Source organism: Montipora capricornis, chromosome 12 (assembly GCF_036669925.1).
Source record: "Montipora capricornis isolate CH-2021 chromosome 12, ASM3666992v2, whole genome shotgun sequence".
Taxonomy (NCBI): Eukaryota; Metazoa; Cnidaria; class Anthozoa; order Scleractinia; family Acroporidae; genus Montipora; species Montipora capricornis.
The window spans coordinates 24284976-24304975 of NC_090894.1; the positions used below are offsets into that span (position 1 = coordinate 24284976).

The 20000-nt window shown below is 39.6% G+C and overlaps 4 protein-coding genes and 1 long non-coding RNA gene across 8 annotated transcripts in view; 2 read left to right on the forward strand and 3 right to left on the reverse strand.

Moving 5' to 3' along the window:
* The window catches only part of LOC138027946 (uncharacterized), an 8797-nt gene extending 7234 nt beyond the window's left edge, over positions 1-1563 (reverse strand). The window contains exon 1 of the mRNA XM_068875576.1: positions 1487-1563. The gene's annotated coding sequence lies outside the window, so the exon portion shown is untranslated. The remainder of the gene's footprint in view (positions 1-1486) is intronic.
* Positions 1564-1640: 77 nt separating this feature from the next.
* Positions 1641-8399, forward strand: LOC138027951 (ubiquitin-ribosomal protein eS31 fusion protein). The gene is made up of 5 exons (XM_068875591.1): positions 1641-1671; positions 1776-1845; positions 3005-3059; positions 3963-4150; positions 8184-8399. The coding sequence occupies exons 2-5, from the start codon at positions 1798-1800 to the stop codon at positions 8373-8375; spliced, it is 483 nt and encodes a 160-aa protein (XP_068731692.1). The 5' UTR covers positions 1641-1671; positions 1776-1797; the 3' UTR covers positions 8376-8399.
* An 873-nt stretch (positions 8400-9272) lies between these two features.
* On the reverse strand, positions 9273-18309 carry LOC138027950 (calcium/calmodulin-dependent protein kinase type II subunit alpha-like). 3 transcript variants are annotated; one of them, XM_068875588.1, is made up of 4 exons: positions 15910-18309; positions 13435-13616; positions 12323-12694; positions 9273-10771 (listed from the first exon to the last, which is right to left on the reverse strand). In XM_068875588.1, exons 3-4 carry the CDS (start codon positions 12674-12676, stop codon positions 10067-10069), a joined length of 1059 nt encoding a protein of 352 aa, XP_068731689.1. In that variant the 5' UTR covers positions 12677-12694; positions 13435-13616; positions 15910-18309; the 3' UTR covers positions 9273-10066. The 3 variants fall into 3 exon arrangements, with proteins under 3 accessions (XP_068731689.1, XP_068731690.1, XP_068731691.1); XM_068875589.1 differs by lacking the exon at positions 13435-13616; XM_068875590.1 differs by lacking the exons at positions 13435-13616; positions 15910-18309 and adding an exon at positions 13004-13022.
* On the forward strand, positions 13669-18832 carry LOC138027954 (uncharacterized). Its single transcript, XR_011127547.1, has 2 exons — positions 13669-14193; positions 18625-18832. It is a non-coding gene; the product is annotated as an uncharacterized lncRNA (long non-coding RNA).
* LOC138027948 (uncharacterized) overlaps positions 18507-20000 on the reverse strand; it is a 26108-nt gene continuing 24614 nt past the window's right edge. The window contains exons 19-20 of one of the 2 annotated variants that reach the window (XM_068875578.1): positions 19924-20000; positions 18507-18709 (exon numbers count right to left, since the gene is read on the reverse strand). The exon at positions 19924-20000 is cut by the window's right edge and continues 52 nt beyond it. In XM_068875578.1, coding sequence (XP_068731679.1) covers positions 18686-18709; positions 19924-20000 — 101 coding nt within the window. In that variant the 3' untranslated portion in view covers positions 18507-18685. Of the gene's footprint in view, positions 18710-19116 lie in introns of those variants that run through there. The other variant, XM_068875577.1, reaches the window with a different exon arrangement.

A 20000-nucleotide genomic window follows, 5' to 3' on the forward strand; every position in this document is an offset into this window, starting at 1 on the left:
GACAAAGGTTTTTTAGCCTTTTTCCAAGGTAAATCAAAATGGCGTATTTACTGTGTATGCAGGAATTCCTGAGAAACTTGTTGATTTATGTTTCATTTTTTGAATGTTGTGCGTTCTTTTGTGAATTATGCGATTTTTCATGAATTGGGCAATCAGATGTAATTTGAGGTCAATTGTGCGAAATTGCACCATCGTGTAATATCAGAAGGCCTGCCTTTGGCCTCCATACAATAAGACTCAGTGACTGAATCACTTTACAAGGCTGCCTTCCATCAGACTTGTATGGTTGTGGGTTTCATTCATGGGAACTCTGTGTGCATGGGAAATTATAAGAATAAAAGAAAGAAAGACAGTATCTTATAATCTGGAAAGGATCGTCTCTAGAGCAGGAATAAGGGACAAGTTGCCACCAGGGAAATGTTGCTCCCAGCAACACTCATCATGAGATAGAGGTGGACATACATTGGAAGAGGATGGGAGAAATGTTGGATGTCACCGAGTTCCTCGGTGGTGAAACCTTTTGGATTCAGTTGTTGGATGGTTGAATGGTGTCATATACTGGATAAATTATAATCCAATTCATACATGAATTTTAACTATCATCTACTAGAGAAAACACAAAGGAAAGGAACTTTATTTAAGCCTCTAATTTTCTAGCACTGGAGCACTAATTGGAGACACTTTAAATTGAAATGAACAAACTAATGGAAATCAAATCAATTTTGGTTTTTGAAGAGAGGGAAAAACTGGAGTACCCAGAGAAAAACCTCTCAGTGCAACCCACATATGACACCTAGTATGGGAATCAAACGCGGGCCACATTGATGGAAGGCAAGTGCTCTCACCACTGCACTATCCCAGCACCCGCAACCAAAAACAATAACCAACCAATGTCTAATGACAATCAAACCACCCACACAAACTGTATTTTGCCAAAGCACAGTGTGCAAGCGAGACTTATCGTCTAGCGGCGGGTCTAAAACACAGGTCACATTCCACAGGTCACTTGTTGCAGGTCATTGTTTTACCTTTTTAAAAGTGACCCAAAACCCTCAATTTGGCTAACACTAGGCCTAAAAACCCTAATTAGGCCTAGAGTTACCCAAATTGAGGGTTAGGGTTACTTTCCAAAAGGTATTAAAAACAATATAGCCCTATCGAAAGGCCTGTGTAGAAAGCAATAGAGGAAAATATTCACTTCCTACTACAACAGTGCAAGCTGCACGTAAGCTTATAGACCCATATCTGTACCCTGAGAGAAACAAACCTTTAATTCTAAATGCAAAACAGTCTTACTGTTACGTCCTCCACTGAGATTGGGAATCAACTGAAAGGGGTCTTTACGCTAAAAATATTACATTATCTTTAGGTACTAATTCTTAAAGTCTACTCGTAACTTTTTTCACCTTCAAAGACGTTGACAGCATATTTTGTCGCCTTTTTTGTACTTTTTGGAACATAAAAGTGCAACTCGGACCACACATACCTTTAAAAGCCGAATAATCATCGATAAGCTCCTAGAAAATGTCAACAATGGTCGACCGTCTCTTGACAATCTGGTCGACATAATTGACAGCGATACAAACAGCCAGCGGTTGTGAGCCCTGCATAAAGACGGGTGTCCACCCCAACAGATTCTCTTTCTCGTGCTTCTCCGCCATACTGGTGAAGGTATGAATGTGGCAGCGGCTTTCACGGTTTTCCTTGCTTTTAACGGTCAATTTAGCTCGAGCCACTCAGCTATACTGTTGTTTTGTTTCTCTTTTATTTGTCAGGAAATTCTGAAGCGGAGCCATAATGCAGATTTTTGTGAAAACCCTGACAGGGAAAACTATCACCCTCGAGGTTTGTAGGCCTGTGTTTCTATTTGATCGCGGGTTTTGTGTTGTTTACTATGTATAAAGAAAGTTTAGTTTTGTGGTATTTTGTAATCTCCCACCCCGTACAATAACTGTACCAAATGTGTCATTTAAAGCTCTGCTGATTCGAAGAATTTCCTCGGTGTGTGATGAACCACAGGGCATCCCAAGCTGATGAGAGTAATAATAATAATAATAATAATAATAAATAATAATAATAATAATAATAATAATAATATTATTATTATTATTATTATTATTATTATTATTATTATTATTATTACTGTTGTTGTTGTTTTTAACAAAAATAACTGCATTTGAAAGCGAAACATATGGCTGAGTTTTCATTAACAAAACTGCTAATCTTAACTCTGACCTTATTGTTAGAAATAGGAAGGAAATGCTTTGACTTAATGGGACAGTTCATAGACTGAATGCATAAATGGCGGCCAAAAAAATATTCTTTTGTTTATGTGCTAATGAGCCTCACTAGCCTCGTTTGTATGGACAAAATACAAAAGAAATGTAGCTTGAGAGCGAGGCTAGTGAGTCTAATTAGCACATAAACAAAATAATACATTTTTGGCTGCCATTTATGCATTCTGTCAATGTTGGATGTCAAAATTGGGAATGCATCCATTCTAATTACTTGCATTTCTGGACACAACTAAAATCTCTCTATTGTTGCTTCTATAAATTATTATCCTTAAGTTGGATTAATAGTCATTGAGGAATGGCCGGAATGAAAAACAGTGGTACTACATTGTACAAAAACCACAGATCTGTTCAACCTTCCTTGCACTCGAAGTAACAGGGAGTCCATGGTAACTGCACATGCAACCTCTTCGCTGGACAAGAGCAATTTTATCCATTTCTTCCCAGGACTCATGATTTTGAAAACATATTTTTCCTTTGTTGTGGTTGTTCGGGTACACCTTGACAGTGAAAGCTGGCTACTGCTCACACCGTGGGAAAGGAATTTCATCAAAATGTTAAACTTGGAACAGTACTATCACTTATTTTCTCTTGTCAACTATTGTCAACATCCACAGTGATTTATGTAATCGGAAGTCAACTACTGTCAACACCAACACTGAAAGAGTTAAATCCGCTGTTGTTTTTCTGATCCTTTTGTTCCTTTGCAGGTGGAACCCAGTGACTCCATCGAAAATGTGAAGACAAAAATCCAAGACAAGGAGGGTATGGTCCTTTCATGGATTTGTTTTTGGGCTTAGTTATAAGAATATTTTTGCCAAGAACACTTTGTATAAATACATGTACCAACTTTATTCATTCAATACAATGATATAATATCAACTTTATTCATTCAATACAATGAAAGGGAGAGATACCAGAGGTTATCCCTATATGTATCCGCCCGGATGTTATTGATCTAGAGTCGATTTTGATGAGGGAGGAAAACCGGAGTACCTGGAGAAAAACCCTCAGAGTCAGATTGAGATCAACTGAAACTCAGCCCACATATGACCTCCAGGCCAGAGTTGAACCAGGGTCGTACCTGACTCCCTAATGAAGGACCCAGCACTTAAGTTAGGGGCTCAGTAAAATTTGAAATTGGTGGCTGGTGTGAGTGGAGTAACCAGCTGTATGGTCCTTCTCTCTAGGGGTGTCTGGGGACATGCCATTTTTAACCCTTTCACCCCGGAAGAGGTCCCCATCAACGAGTAAAATCATCAATCTGTAAGTGTCACTCTTATGAAGGAAAGGGTTAAAAACGAAATTTCAACAGCAAAATTAATTGTCTTGTTTAGATGTCAAAATGAATTTTAATCTTAGGTTTGAAAGAATCTGGCTTTAATTTTTTTTTTCGTTTAGGGAAATAGTGTCTGACGTCGTAAATTGAAGTGGTCAACACTTTTTGTTGGCTGTTGATACTTATTGAAACCTGACTTTACTCGTTCACCCCTAAAGTAGCCACCACTGATACGTAAAATCGTTTGACGTTAGACAGAGTAAAATACACAAGTCTCACTGTCAGGACGGAAGGGGTTAAAACTCCTTCATTCCCACAGTTGAAACATTCAGTCTCCTACCTAGTACCATTGATTTCTTTATCTGATCTTAAGTTGCATTTTGTTTTAGGTATTCCTCCAGATCAGCAGAGATTAATTTTTGCTGGCAAACAACTTGAAGATGGGCGAACACTTAGTGATTACAACATACAGAAGGAATCCACTCTGCATCTTGTGCTTCGTCTGAGAGGCGGAGCCAAGAAAAGGAAGAAGAAGAACTACACTACACCAAAGAAGATCAAGCACAAGAAGAAGAAGGTATGATGTTTTAAATGGTCGTGGTGTCTGCAGTGAATAAGGTTAGAAATATTGATTTCTATTGCACCTAAGGAAATCAAATTACTTTAACCCATTCACATCTGCAAAGCACCCCAAATAGACCCTTCTCCAAAATGGCGGCCAAAAATTTAAATAAGTTAAAGTTAAAAAGTAATATTTACCAGAAATAGAAGAGAAAATGTAAGTTGAAAAATGAAAAGTTTACAAATTTTTTTTGTCTTCTAATTTTAGCGTGATTCCTATTTGCTGGCTATTGACAATTGACTCTGAAATGGCTTTTTCCTTTTCCGTTCGCTCACTGAGGGTGTGCTTGTTTTCTTTTAAAACTCATGCGGTGCAAGAAAAATTCATTGCCAAACTGGTGAATTCCAAAGTAAATTTCACTCGCAAAACCGGTATCGTACTCATGGCTTCGTGATTCATGCAGTATCGGTTTTTTTTACAAACGTCTGCAAATTTGTGAAGTTTCAACTTACATTTTCTCAGCTGATATAACACTTCATACGCTGAAACTTTGCAGGGTTACTTAAGCAAAGGTGCTCTTTCTATTTCTGGTATCAGTTTTTCATTCAGTTTAATTTTAACTTCTTCAAATCTGTTGTTGCCATTTTGGAGAATGGTCTATTGGGGGGTAACATCGTCTGTAGCTGGAGTAAAAGCTATATACATGTAGGTGTAAATTTCAGGTGGAGAAGGGATAACTTTGACAGATTTGTTACCAGAACATGGTCAAAAAAGTTTATTTTCTCAACTGTCTTTCCATTAAATCTTCTTTTTTCTGGTGGAAAGAAATTATGTTGAGGAATGTTTCCAAGACTTTTATTATTATTATTATTATTATTATTATTATTATTATTATTATTATTATTACAGGGCTCGAAATTAACTTTTTTGCTCAGGTGCCAGCTGGCGACTAATGGGAAAAATTTTGTCGCCAGATTATAAATTTTGGTCGCCAACTCATTTACTATATGACTTACGTAAGAACAGGATTTTAAATGTCACTTTGCATGCAAGGAAAGTCATAATTATTAAATAGCAACAAAAAAAAAAACAGCAGGAGAAAGACCTCTAAAGCCACTGTTGTTTTCGGCTTTTGCCTTAAGTTTGGTGATGGTGTTCTTTACGGTTATTTGAAATGGAGTAAAGCACACAATGATTTAAGTCTGTGTTTTCCATAGGAAGGCAAACATGTGTCCTTTATTCTTGCTTTCCACCTCTTCAAAACATAGTACTTTATTCCCCTGCAGCTTGCTTACCTTTATCGCGAGTAAACGCAATACTACATTATTGCTCGGCCTAGGCCTCCGATCGGGATAAAATTAAAAAAGCAGCTCGTACAGTTTCAGTAGCCTGTAGAATCAGAGGAACTTGGTTTCTTAAAGTACTTTTCTACCGACATTAATCACGTTGTGTAGCCAATTTTACAGGTGTCCTCTTTCCAACAGAGGGGACAAGTTCTCCAACCTTCTTAATTACGTTAAGAGTACAAGTTGCTTTTTGAAGGTTCCAAACTTACAAATGTCAAACTCATTATGCGATGTCCAGGTTCATTATCAATATATTATTCATATCAAGCTAGTTCCGAGGAGGTCCTTCAATAAAATTCATGTAACCGGCAAGAGGCATATGGTGTTTAAGTGCGCCCATGATCCCATGAAGCCGCGGAAACAATATGGTGCCTAGTAAACGCGGTGATCGAAGTTTCCAAGTGCATTTTGTGCTATTAATTAACTGTGTGTGGAACCGATTTTGTTGTATTATTTAGAAATTATTTTAGTTGGAGAAAAAAGGTGAGTCGTGTTTTAGATACCAGTTTCGAATGATTTCATTGTTTATCCCGAGTTATCACACAAAACGTGATTCGCCAGCTGGCGACCAGTTTTGAAAATCTAGTCGCCAGCACTCAATTTTTGGTCGCATTGGCGACCAGTGAGTCGCAATTTCGAGCCCTATATTATTATTATTATTATTATTATTATTATTATTAAGTCTCTGGAATGACTGCTTTTCAAACCAGAGACCCTGAAATTTGAAAGTGAAGGCATTCTTGCAGGACTATACTTGCAGGAAATAATATTACTAGGCTTGATGGTGTGATAATCTTAAAATAATAAATGAAGGAAATTAACCCTTTAACCTTCGAACCAGCCTCCATTGTTTCATTCCCTAATGGAAATGTTCATTCTACTAACTACAGTCGTAGGTGTAGTACCGGTACCATGGATTATTTTTTGGGTGGTCATGAGAATGTGGTGTTTCATCAAGATTACACCTCTTAAGCTGATAATATTCTTCATTCTCAATACCTGCCTGACTGACATTTCATTGAAATTAGAGGAGGGTTTACGTACTGATCATCTGCCTTTTAGTTAGAATTTGAAAGTGTCACTCTTCAGAGGGAAAGGGCTAAAGGGGACACTTGTGAGTGGCTGTTAATCCCTGAACCCCATTGATGATTAAAATTGTGTTGTGTTGGACAGCAAAGGTTTAAACACATCAGCAGGGATGGCGCAGTGGTGAGAGCACTCGCCTCCCACCAATGTAGCCGAGGTTCGATTCCCGGACCAGACGCCATAAATGGGTTGAGTTTGTGTTGGTTCTCTTCTCTGCTTCGAGGGTTTTTCTCCGGGTTCTCCGGTTTTCCCCCCTCTGCAAAAGCCAGCATACAGCCGATTCCAGCTGGCTGTAAGCTGTGCTCCAAGGTCACACATGGACTGTATAGCGGCTGCCAGAGATGCCATTGTATGCTTTCAGTTCGACCTTGTTGAGCTGCGTCGTGGCTGTACTTTGTGACGGCGATTAGCAGCGACAATTATTATTATTAGCATGCTTATAATTTCATTTCATTTGTCTTATTATTGCAAACCGAAGTGTGGATAATATTATTGATTTATGGCAAGTGATATATTTGACTTGTTAGTTTAAGCAAAAATGTCTATCAAATCAAAATCAAAGGAGGGCACAGAGGTGAAAGTGTTGGGATTCAACTCCATGTTTAGGATTTATTGATTACATTGATGGTTTTCTAGTCTGCTCTGAGAAGTTTTCACCTGGTTATCACTTTTCACCTATGATCTTAATCAATTGTTGTCTGATTTCTTTAAGATACTATTATTGAGATTTCATTTGCCGGCTGAATATTTCATGTGGATACAGTGTACAGTGTAACTACATGGTTGATGCATTATTGCTAAACATAGATACTAATTATGAATGAAGTCAATGGGAAGTAATATTAATATAGGTAATCACATGATTTCGAGTGCAATTTGGAATAAATAAGTACACATACTTGTAAATTTTTTCAAAGACGACCAAAACAATTTGCGTTCAGGGGGCCCCTGCAAGAGGGTTAAATCTGCCATTGTCAATAGTCACATACCGGTAAGTGGCTCAAAAAGATCAGTCTTAGCCTTCACTACACGTGGTTCCTGCTTCCTAAAGTGCATAAACCAGTCAGTGTGGCACTCTTCACAAGCAATTTTCCATTTTCCTTACCCATTGTGATTTATTATTCAGATTGGTTTTTCAATGCATTTTGATGTGAATAATAATTATTATTTAATTAATTGATTTTGTTTTCTTGGTTTGACAAAGCACTCTTGTGAGGGTAACTAGAGAAACACAACAAAAGATTAACAGCTTTAAGCAATTGTTGCACCTCTCTATGGCATTCTGTAGTGCTGTTCTCAGGGTGTCTGTATTGTCGTCAAATCAGTACCAAACTTTAGATGCAAAGCACACAACCAGGAACATGAATTAATATTTTCTGCCGTGAGCACGCAAGCTAGATTTGGAGGACAGCTCTTTCAATTGAGGATGCTGAGAACCAAAATTTGTACCCGGAGTAATAATCGCACATCAATCTTTGTTTGTCCATAGTATTCGGTAGAGTTTAACATGACTAATTACAAGGCTAAACGATTTTAAAACCTTTGAGTCTTGTAAATATCAGTCAATCTTTGTTTGGTTACTTAATTTAGTGACTTTCCTCTTCCCGCTCTATTAGGTCAAGCTGGCTGTGCTGAAGTACTACAAGGTTGATGAAAATGGAAAGATCACTCGTCTGAGACGAGAGTGTCCATCAGAGTCATGTGGAGCCGGGGTGTTCATGGCTAGTCATTTTGACCGCCAGTACTGTGGCAAGTGTTGCCTCACTTATGTGTTTAGCAAACCACAGGAGGGCAAAGATGCAAAATAAATAAAATGTATGCTTCTCATTGTTCCCAAGTCGTTAATTTTGTTTTGTTATTGTTTAAAGGTAGAAATGGTAATCATATTATTTTAAGAAGATGAGGGTTTTTCTCGTATTCTTTAGACACATTCTTTTTACTCCTCGGATGATCTTCCCCTCCCCCCTTTACAAAAGGAAAGCAATATCATAACAATTTCGTTCTAGGAGGCTAAAGGTGTAGTATTGTTACGTGTTAATACCGTATTTTCTGGGTCTCTATCCTGAAACCACTCTCTTATACTGGAGATGATTAGTGCCTGTACATTTTGTGGTTTAAATGCCATGAATTTTATTATCATTGCAAGGCTACCTTGACCGCATGATTTAGAGAATTATGTGGTCCTAAAGTGAAGAAAAAATGTACTGTTGCCTTTTCTGTGGAACTGGTGTTAAGTAGTTTACGATTAAGCGATGAGTTACATATGGAAAATTGTAATCTTTTTCAAAAATACTTCACATCTTTAATTTCAAGGCTACATTTTTCACGTGCATGAGCCAGCCCAGTACTTGAGGATAAAAAGTTGTGTGAAGTCTTTGCTAATGAGGCCAACAACCTACACGACCAAAGAGAAAAGCCTTTTATGGTTTAATTAACCCTTTAACACCCAAACCGATTATACTCGTCAGTGGGGACCCCCGGGAGTCATTGGGTTAAGGGAACGGCTAACAATCTCTTGGTGTCCCTCGAAGGATTTTTCGATCTTAGTCGTTACACTACGTTGATCTACAGCGAAGGCATTGAATTAGGTGGGCACATAGTCAATTCCTGATTTGCTGGGTGGGAATCGCAGGGCTTCAAGCGGCCATATATTTCCTATATTTTGTCAATTTCCCTGTAACTCCGTATAGAGTGTAGAAATGCCCTATAATCTCTGTGATTTTATTTGAGAATAAACAAAGAGACCAGTTACTTGTGAATTTACCAATTCAAGATGTGACATCAATAGAAAGTAATCCTGGAACGTGGAAACTGTTGCTAGTGACGATTCATTTTCGTCATCAGGTGGTAGACCACAGTTGTTCCAAAAGTTGTTCCTAGATGTGTCTGACATCTTTGCATGTACAATGAGTAGAACAAGCGTTTCTACATGATATCTGAAGGATCGGGCCCCTACTTTAGACAAAAACTGTGTCAAGATATTTCACAGTCGCTTAATTTTATCATCAGATGGACCAAATATCAACAAACCATATGGAGTACAGTCAATAAGGCATTGTAAGACGAATGTATAGTGGGGTCCGTAGACCCGTTATGGAGCGTTTTCACTCACGTGAACAGCAGCCATATTGGATTACTGAAACAAAAGAAAGTACTTGCATAAAAAATAGAGCTCAATTCCCGGGCCCGGTTGTTCGAAAACCGATTAACTTAATCCAGGATTAGTGTAAAGTTTGGTTTCCTTTTTTCAACTTTTTAGTGAAAGTTTCTTTTGCTTAAGTTTGTTTTGCAAAATTAATTGACTTCCTCTAATGTAAAATTTTGCCGAATATCAGCGTGGAACAGCATTTGGGAGTAAAGAAAATTTTTAATCTGGGATTAGTGTTAATCGGCTTTTGAACAACCGAGCCCTGGAGGAGTAGTTTGGTGCATCATCGTGGCCGCCATTTCTTTGTTTTGGAACACCAACGTGGCTGCAGTGACGTCGTGTAAAAACGTTCTATACAGCTGTGGAATATCTGGCTTCGGCCAAGTTCATGGCTGAGTGATAAAGAGGGAAAAATTTTCCTTTCAATTGATCCAATCCAAGACGCTGGATTTTTAAACTGGAATGCATTTCGGTTATGGTGCTCTTGAGTTTTTCTGTCAGACGATTACTGCGCGACAACACACTGCTATTCTTCCTTCGGGGGCGCGGAGAATCCAACAAAGACATCTTCAGGAACCAGGGGTGTCTCACTGCCTCTAAAGCTGTGATACGTTGAGATGATGGAACAGTCAGCATGGAGTTGATGAGGTCCTTACACGAATTGGATACTTTACTCCAAGTAGGAGATTTTAAGGTAAACTGTCCTCGAGCGGCTGCTAGGAGCATTTTCTCGTTATTGTTGTCCCAAAATGGGGGATAACCCGCAACTAAAAGGTGCAGCAAGACACCGCTAGACCAAATGTCTACCGACCGACCAATGGGATTGTCTAAAATTGTCTCTGGCGCCAAAAACATCGGTGCGCCGCGCGCGGGACAACAAATGACGTCAGTACCACGTGGAAGCTGAAAGGCGAAGCCAAAGTCGCAGAGCTTGACTACAAGCCTCTTGTTTGATTCATTCCCCGGATGTGGAACGTTTTTGAGAAGTATGTTGTCTGGTTTGACATCTCGGTGGACAATGCGCATTTTGTGGAGGTAGACAAGGGCATCAAGAACCTAAGAAAAAACAACAGAAACGTAATTATAATCATCTTGAAATAAACCAATAGAAACAACTTGGTTTTCTAAGGAAGTTTGAAACAAATTCTGGAGAAAGTATTGTTCCCTAAAAAGGCCATGTAAAAAAACGGACCACTAGCAAAATCCTTATGCCAGTTGCATGGTGCTGCCCATTCCGATTTGTTATATTAGAGGAACAAGGCGGAACAATTCAAGGTTGGACGTGCGAGAGACACGTAACGTTTGCACCTAAAAGGGCCGCTAGGATGTGCTTTGACTAAGAAAGTCTCTCTTGTATCGACATTTTTATCATGAGTACCTTTGTGTATACTTTTCATTCTGTAGTCGTTCAAGAATGTACAAAAGATTATCCGCTTTGACAACTATTTGCAATGTAATTGAGCTGGAGTAATTAACGTAGAGTAAACACGACATACATGAGGTTTGTTGATTTTTTGCGTATTTATGCAGGCCTATATGAAACGTTGTGCTATTGCCTTGTCGCATTCAAGTGAACTCATTGACACGACACTTGATTCAAGCCGGAGCGCCAAATTTGAGTACTTTATCAATTTAATTTAGCATGACATAAAGCACGTCGTTTGAAAAAAGTTAAGCAACTGCGACACTGCACTGTGCTAAGTAGCTATGCTGAACACAATTAAACCTTCGCCCTATGTAAAGGAATCCAGGTGGCCCTCGGATTTCTGATCCCAGGGAGTGGATTTCCTTATCCCGAATAGTGGATCCCGGATCCCGAGTCGTGGACTAACGGGTTCCGCTGAAATGGATCCTGGATTCCATACAATGGATTCCGCCGGGATTCCACGCTCTGGATTCCGGATTCCTTCACATCAGGAAACAACCTGTTGAACTAAGTTTAAAGACTTCACCTGTGCCTTCAGTTGAGTCGCTGAATTTAAAGCATTGTTTTTGGTTCGGTAAGAAAGAGAGTGGCGCTCAGAAATTGGCTTTTCTATTCTCAACGACCACATGTTACTGCGACCGGGTTTTTTTGTACAAACATGGATCCAAAGAATTCAGACCATGACAATCAGCTATTTTTGTCACAGTAAAAAGATATGACCAATTTGAAGTATTTGAGTCTCGATAGTTCACAAACTCCAGAACTACGTTAAAGTTTGAAATGCCTTTAGTAACAAAAATTTAATAGTTTCTAACATAGTGCAAAAAAACAAAGTAATTGCTAACCAAGAAGGCTTGTATTCCAAAGAGATATTAACGCTAATTATCCAAGACAGCTACACTGAGAAAATATAATCACTCAAGACAGCATGCAGTTATCTTCAGTTTCTTTGATAACGACTCGAGCTCTCTGATCAAAAATTTTAAGAATTGCCCACCATGAAATTGTTGAAAAAAAAAACCCTTTCAACCTTTCTTGACCTTATTCTTAACCTTCAATTAAATGAAATGGGACCTCTTTTTTTCAGTTTAACATTGTGAGGTACAATTCAGTGTTTGTAGACCGGATCTAACATCAAGGAGTAAGTATTAAGTCAGCACTGGTTTAAAACTTTATATTACCTGTTTGACAATATTCGCTGCATCCTTCTCGCTATATTTTTGGCGTTGCAACATGTGATTGAAAAGGCTGCCGCCCTCTACGTATTCCAACACAAAGTACATGTACGCCCCAGTCGTGAATGACGCATACAGTCGGACAATATTCTCGTGAATTACATCCGACCACACGATAATTTCTTGCTCAACAAGGTTCTCGTCAAACTTTTTGTGTCTTGTGTCAAACTCCTTCAAAGCGAAAACGGTTTGAGACTTGGTCTCCACGCATTTGTAAACCTGGGCGAACGAACCTTCGCCCAAAAGTTCGTGGATTCTGAAGTCTTCTTGATCGTCATCCGCAAAGGAAATTTGGTACATGATGTTTGCTCCGAGAGGCTGCAAATACAATGGGAGAGATAAAAACACGATCGCGAATCGCCTCTGAAACAAAGCTGAAAAATTCCGTCCCCTTTGTACTGTTTATACAGCGAAAGCTCTTTGAAATGATTTGCACTTCACGCAAGATAAACAAAATATGAATAATATTGCATCAGCATTCAATATCAAGGTCCTCTAAGAGAAGCGACAATACAACACTCAGGCGAACACTCCTAAATTAAGACCGCGTAAGCATTAGTGGAGAGGTTAAGCACTCTTAAACAGGGCAAGTTATGTCCAGAACTCACCATCTCTGATCATACGCACCAAGAAAATTGTTGTACGTTCATCGAAAACGGTACTTTTGGAAGATATCGATCTCAGATTTATCGATTCTTGTTTGCTTAAATTTAATCCCCTAGGCGTGACTTGTCCATTTTGATAACGAGTCATTAGCGCGTTTTGGGAAAACTTAGTATCTCGAACTAACAGGGGTTTTTAACTCGATATGCCTGCATGGGATACTATTGTTACATGGACAAGGTACAGTTACAGATGAAAACCATGGAAAGAATCTCTTTCATACGGTTGAGAAACGGCAACTTAACGTGTGGCAAAGACCTTAATTGCTCGATACTGACACTTCAAAAGACAACTGATTACGTGTTCCAAACTTGAAGAAAATAATTGCGGAGACTTCTGTTTTTTATTCCGCTCTCCTTGTATTGCAAAGAAACGACAACTCATCAGTCACTCACCTTATCTTTAAAAATATTTCTGCCAATCGCTATATCGGGATCCAAGGTTGGACCAAGTCCGAAAATAATCACCTGCCTCGCTTGAAGAGTCACGTTTCGATCGTTTTGTCATCTTTATGTCTTTTAAATCCACTTCATAAACGACATTAGCATAGTTTAATAGACAAATCAGCCTTTTAGTGCTAATAAGCAAACAAAAGAGTAAAAACATAAAAGCGTTTGAGAAGTGAGATATTCAGATTTGATCAATTAAATTCTGCACTGACTTGTCCCGGTTTATATGCGAATAAGTTCTTCTCCAGTTCAAAACCATCTACTTTTCAGTATGCTCTAGCCTGCACTAATGTTAAGAGCATGTCTAGTTGTCCTTTATTTGCAGTTACCAAGGAAAAATTTGAATGAAAGGAGTTTAATAAGAGGCTTTGTTTGCTTTTTTATAATCCTTTTATCGCAATATCTCGCCATGTAAATGTTTCATCTTTTTCAATCAATTGTCTTCAATATCCTTTCCTCCACCGAACTCGCAATTTCAGATATTGCGCTTCGAGCGTTACGATTGGCTCTCTCAATCTCGGTTAACACTACAGCTCATATGTCGTGTGACCTAATAAGGAAACTGATTGCGCCAATTCAAAGACCTTGGACTCCTTATGCAAACTCCGTTCAACGCCAGACGATTCTACTCGTTAATGGGAACCAAACGCGATTTCGTGGAATAATCAAAAGGATAAGTTAAAGGGCAGAATGGTTAGTGCTTAGGTGAGGGCGTTAGCATTTTGTTTTCGAATTATGTATTCAAATCGCGCTATGAACACTGACTAACTTTACGCTCGTCCTGACTGACTGACTGACTGACTGATAACCAGACAATCTCCGAATTTGATATATCAGCATGAATAAATATAGACTCTCCACGTAGCATTAATAAAACTGATACGATTCCTTAACCAATGGGAACACTTCCTTAGTTTTCCATTTGATACTCGGTTAATTGACCAGAAAATTCGCCCGGAGAACAATTCTCCCTAGACATTTCCTCCCATATAAAAGCGATGAATAGGTCAAAGTCACTGGTTTTTACTGTTCATGCATATGAACTAAATTTTAGAGACGTTTTGAGGTGAGATTTCCATGTTGGTTAGCTTTCATGTAGAATCAGTGGGAGCGAATTGATTTGTGCTAAATGTCGAGGGGCGAATCGTCTGACATTTGATGCTCGCCTCCTATGTTAAGGGAAAGGAACTTTATTTAAGTGTCTAGTCGTTCTATAGCTGGAGCACAAATTGGGGACACTGTAAACTGAAATTACCAATTAACACAAATCAAGTCAAATGTTGGTTTTTGACGAGAGGGGAAACCGGAGTACCCGGAGAAAACCTCTCGGTGCAGAGTAGAGAACCAACAAACTCAACCCACATATGACGCCGGATCTGGGAATCGAACCCGGGCCACATTGGTGGGAGGCGAGTGCTCTCACCACTGCGCCATCCCTGCACCCACAAAAGATTTTAGGCCCAAGGTTGGCTTTTATGAATGTTTAGGATACTTTCTGTATTGGTAAAACAATGACCTGTGACCTGTGTTTTGTACCTGCCGCATACAACTCCCCGTACTACCTATCGGCAGCATTCCACTTACTCAAGGTAGTGCTACATTATAAGTAATTACCCGATTAACGTGCAACTTCAGCAATATAACTTTCATGAAATTTGTTTATAAAATCATTAAGAAGCTGTAATTACGTGTTGTTGTATATGGGCGCATGGACATGGTGGTGGTCAGCCCGAGAGCCAACTGCTTCTCTTGTTACTGCGATGAAGGGGCCACCTTGCTGTTTTACTATGACCGCCACGAAATTGATCAGGGAGCTTCCACCGTTACACAAATCACCTCGTTCTCGACTTTATCACATAATTACCAGAAATGTGTACAAACATATCAAACCACGTTGCCAGCTGATCTTCAGCTAGTGGTGCGTGAGTAGTACTTTACCCTTTTTTGCGCACAATTCACAAACCGTGACCTCTCCAATCATTTCAAAGGCCAGAAGTCGCACTCGACTATATTTACATGTTCAGAACATACTTGAGACAGCGGATGATTCCTTACAATGATCTAAAACCTACAGTTCAAAGCGACTCCTTACATGTACATGGGTTGTTTTTCCGTGACGTCATCGTCGCCATGTTGGTGGACAAAAACAAAAGTTCTCTCATTAGCTCCTTTTGTTCGTCCACCAGCAGTTGTACATTGCATCATTGTTATGAGTGTCTCTAGAAATTGGCTGCAAACCACCAATAAATTATAACCACCATCTATCATCATAAAAGCGGCTCTCTCGCCCAATTCAATGTTTCAAGGTGAACTCACGTGAGTGTTAAAAACTAACTCTCAGGCTTGCACATTTCATATTGCACAAGTCTTGTTGTTCCCCAGACCAGAGTGACTCAACGAGATAACTATTAAACTACTCACCTAAGTCATCCAGATCTAAATCGCTTTGCTTTCTCGGTTAAGTAAATGAGCCACTTCAACTCGGTCAAGAGTAATTGGCTGGATAATACGGAAATACGACACTATAGGTCAACAAGGCAAGCGCAACCTGTCGGCTCACATTTTCAGATATTTAGGAATGTTAAGCGCGCCACGCTCCAAGTCGCATCTTCAAGGAGGAATAAAAATATCAAACTCGTCGAATACAAAACACTTTCTTTGACTTGACGAACAATGCTGTCAACAAATTTATGAAGAGCCATTTCAGTGGTCTCAGCGGGAGTCGTGAATTTAAAGTCGTAAAAAGCCTGTTCGTATTGGTCGTTCGTTGGTATTTGTGGCAATAATGCCAATTGTTGACTGCCACATCAGATAAGTTACACGAAAGCGATATAGTTATTTGTTTCTATTTTACATATGGTCCAAGATCACCTGAATGCGGGTCTCGTCCTTAATTCTTGTCAACTTCGGGCCCTCACTCTAAGACAGCGACCATTCAAATGAAAAACGCTGTATAATGATCTTTAAGTAAATGGAAAGTTCTGCAGTTTTCAACACGAGATGACTTCGACCGGACGGGGTTTGCAAAGACATCTCAGGCCATGATGAATGATTGCAATGTAAAGGGGTTATATATCAAGGGCATTTGTATTTGGTTTTCTAGAACCAGCTAGCGTTTTCTCTAAAAATATGGAAATTGTTTCTACGATGTTGGAGTCCATCGTCGTATCATGCTGTGATAAAATGTTGGGATCCTGTTATCAACATTCTGCAATATTTTACAAGTCCGCACGCCACGAGTTGCGTAAACCACCAAATACGCGCAGTTCATCGTTTTTTAGTCCGAGCATCACATTCGGATCATATTCAATGAATATCGAACGGACCTTTCTCTCAAATTTTTATTGCTTTATAAACACAATAAACCATCACTTAATGGAATCTCAATAATATGATATATATATATATATATATCCAAGCAAAAGAGCTATGTACAACTACTTAAAACATTAATAGGGGTTTGAATAAAACAGAAAACACAAAACACAAAACATTAAAGTGAAATGATTGGGGTTTTTGAAAACTGTTTAGCCTCACAAATTTTCACAGTTTATCTCTGTTGTTGTTAACTTAAATTATGTATGCTCGACAGACATTTGTTTGTCTGGCCTGCGTAGATGGCGGTTCTATTGTTGAGGAAAGCAAGAGATCTCTAGCGGCTAAGCCGCGAAAGGCTGGGACGGGGAAAAAACCAGCCCCGGCCTTCTCGCGCCGCTCGAAATCTCGATCTCGCGCTTCGAAAACAACCTCCAACTGCGCAGGCTATTGTTTGTCGCGAAGCTTTGAGTTGTGTTAAAGGGAAATTCTGGGTTAACGTTAACTTGTGTAGCGAGTATGGGAGCGAATAATTACTAGAGAGACTTGAAGAGAGACTGGACAACATTGAATATTAAAAGTGAACGTCTTTGCCAGTATCAAATGCTTCTAACTGAAGTACGGACTTAACTATTAGAGGGTGATGTGAAGTGGTAATCCTTATCCTTGTGTGGGCCCATTTCCATTCGTAGTGCTAACGCTCACATGGTTCATATGGGTAGAAAACTAGCACTTCACATCACCCTCTAATAGTTAAGTCTGTTGAAATATAAGTGCTACATGGCCAACGTTTGCAAAAACGTAACCCTTCCTTGTACTCGTACATATTCATTGCCGTGACATTGACATCTTAAATTCCCACGACCTGCTCCCCAATGACCTTCCGTCTGACCTAGCTCAGTCGGTAGAGCAGCGGTGATCTAACCCGAAGGTCGTGGGTTCAATTCCCACCCTGGTCAGAGTATTTCTCTGTCCTTCTGTAGGGCTAACGTAGGGCTAACGCTCACATGGTTCATATGGGTAGAAAACTCAGTAGCACTTCACATCACCCTCTAATAGTTAAATCCGTTGAAATATAAGTGCTACACGGCCAAAGTTTGCAAAAACGTAACCCTTCCTTGTAACTGAAGTACGGCCGGTTTTCCCCTTTGAGTATTGAGCCCCATGCAAACGGACTCAACATTGTTGGCCAACATTGTTCCAACATTTTTGGGCGTTACATGTTGCCTCCGTTTGCACAACGTGTTGCTCGTTGTTGGGAGTTGTTGCACGATGTTTGAAACTGGTCAAATCTCCCAACATTTCTTCTGGTGCGTGATCATCGAAGCGTTGCGCAACAATGCTGTATCCGTTTGCAAAGCTCTTCCTACATTGTTGGGGCCACGCACGCGCGTTACATATGATCACCATGGAGATAGGAAAGCATTAACATGTTGAAAACAAGATGGCAGCCGAATTTTGTAAGTTTACAAAGTCTTATGGGTCGTATCGTTCCCATAATACACTGCGCGTCCTTATATTGCTGGGAGTAGGCCTTTTTCGATATGTTAAAATTCAGCTTGATAGTGAGGCAGTGAGGACAAAGACAAAGGAAAGTGGATGATATGTAAATATTTTCCACATTCAGTTTCTATTGTTTTTGTCCTCACTGCCTCACTATCAAATAAGAAAGAAATTCCTTGCCACAGTATCTCAGTTCACGTGTTGTTGTTTGCGTGTGCTGGCGGTCATAAAAGTTACGTTGGCGAAACCGCCACTGAGCCACAGCCCTATCAGCGTCCATCACTGCCTTGTGACGAACATGGCTTGTTGTGTTTACAGGCTGCATTTAGTTTCATCCAAAGCTTGTTTGGACTCCTCATCTTCGGAGTGTTTCAGTGCTTTAGATCCTGTAGCCTCCAAGTGTCTATGAGATTGAAACGAAGGAAGCATTCTTCTATGGAGCTGCCCATGTTACACTTTTTTTTTCTATCATAAGCAGGATAGTTGTTACAAGCACAGGTGTCAATTAAATATGAAGTTGGCTGCTTCTTTGGGTATGGTCGTACCTCTTGTTGAACACTATATTTCATCGGCTGTATAGCGTCGTACTTCCTATTGTTTTCTGTAATAAATCCCCTTGTTATCTTTGTTCGTTCTACTGTTCTTATGGCCAATCCCGGAGCCCGTTCAATGACGTACCACACGACACGCTTCTTTGAGTAAAAGATCCGATTGTAACAACAAGGGGCCTAACACCTCCATATATCTGGGGGAATGCCATTTTTAAACCGGCGGGAACGCTCTCAAACGCCACAGTTCAAAAGCAAAACCTCCAAAAGAACGTGGTCTTTTTTTTACCAGATGTTCAGTATAACACACGTTGTGTACCTTAATAGCCCACTTTCGATATATTAAAATTCATTCCTAAACAAGAGGCATCATCTCGAGGCTCCGGGGAGTAAACTCATACAAATCCTTATATTTTATTCCCCAGAGCCTCGAGATGATGCCTTTTTCTTAGGACTGAATTTTAATACATCGAAAGTAGTCTATTGATTTTGCCTTTTCATGTATATTATGTCATTTAAATTCATGTACTGCCTGTGCTACTCGTTTGTACTAATTTTCCTTTTTTAATCCCCTGCAGTTCAATACCAAGGGAAAAGCATGTGTACCCCCAAAACTGGAGTGTCTCCTTGAAAATTTTTGAATGAGACAGATTGTCCCCCAAAAGAGAAACTCTAGATCAGACACTGCAGATGATATGAATAATTTTGTGCAAACGAGGCTTGGTGATGAATTTTTGAGCATGTGACGCCATCATGCATAAGGCCTATTTCGAGTGACAGCACATGTCACAGTGCGCAGCTAACGAGCGATGTCATTGGTTTTCCGATAATTAACCACACATGAATAATAGCGTATAGCTACTTCTACACAGCTGGGCTTGTGTGTGAAAGCAAACTACGAACAAATCGAGTAAAGAGAACAGTTTATTAAGGAGAAACGTTCCGAGATGTTGATAAGATCTCTATGGACAATTCCTGACTGAGATATATATTTAATATTTATACATATAATTTACAAGAACTAGATTGGTTACAAAACGACGCTCCTTCCCCCTCGGTGCAATGGTACCTCACTAAGGAAAGCATTCGTTGACTCCCCACCCTCCTGAGTAATGTTTGTCGGTGACTTTCTGGATTGCTGCACTG

Coding starts and splice junctions, on each gene's coding strand:
- LOC138027951 (XM_068875591.1), top strand. CDS start 1,798: ATGCAGATTTTTGTGAAAACCCTGACAGGGAAAACTATCACCCTCGAG. Junction 3,060..3,962: donor AAAAATCCAAGACAAGGAGG/GTATGGTCCTTT, acceptor ATTTTGTTTTAG/GTATTCCTCCAGATCAGCAG. Junction 4,151..8,183: donor TCAAGCACAAGAAGAAGAAG/GTATGATGTTTT, acceptor CCGCTCTATTAG/GTCAAGCTGGCTGTGCTGAA.
- LOC138027950 (XM_068875589.1), bottom strand. CDS start 12,676: ATGTACCAAATTTCCTTTGCGGATGACGATCAAGAAGACTTCAGAATC. Junction 10,772..12,322: donor CAGCGAATATTGTCAAACAG/GTAATATAAAGT, acceptor GTTTTTTCTTAG/GTTCTTGATGCCCTTGTCTA.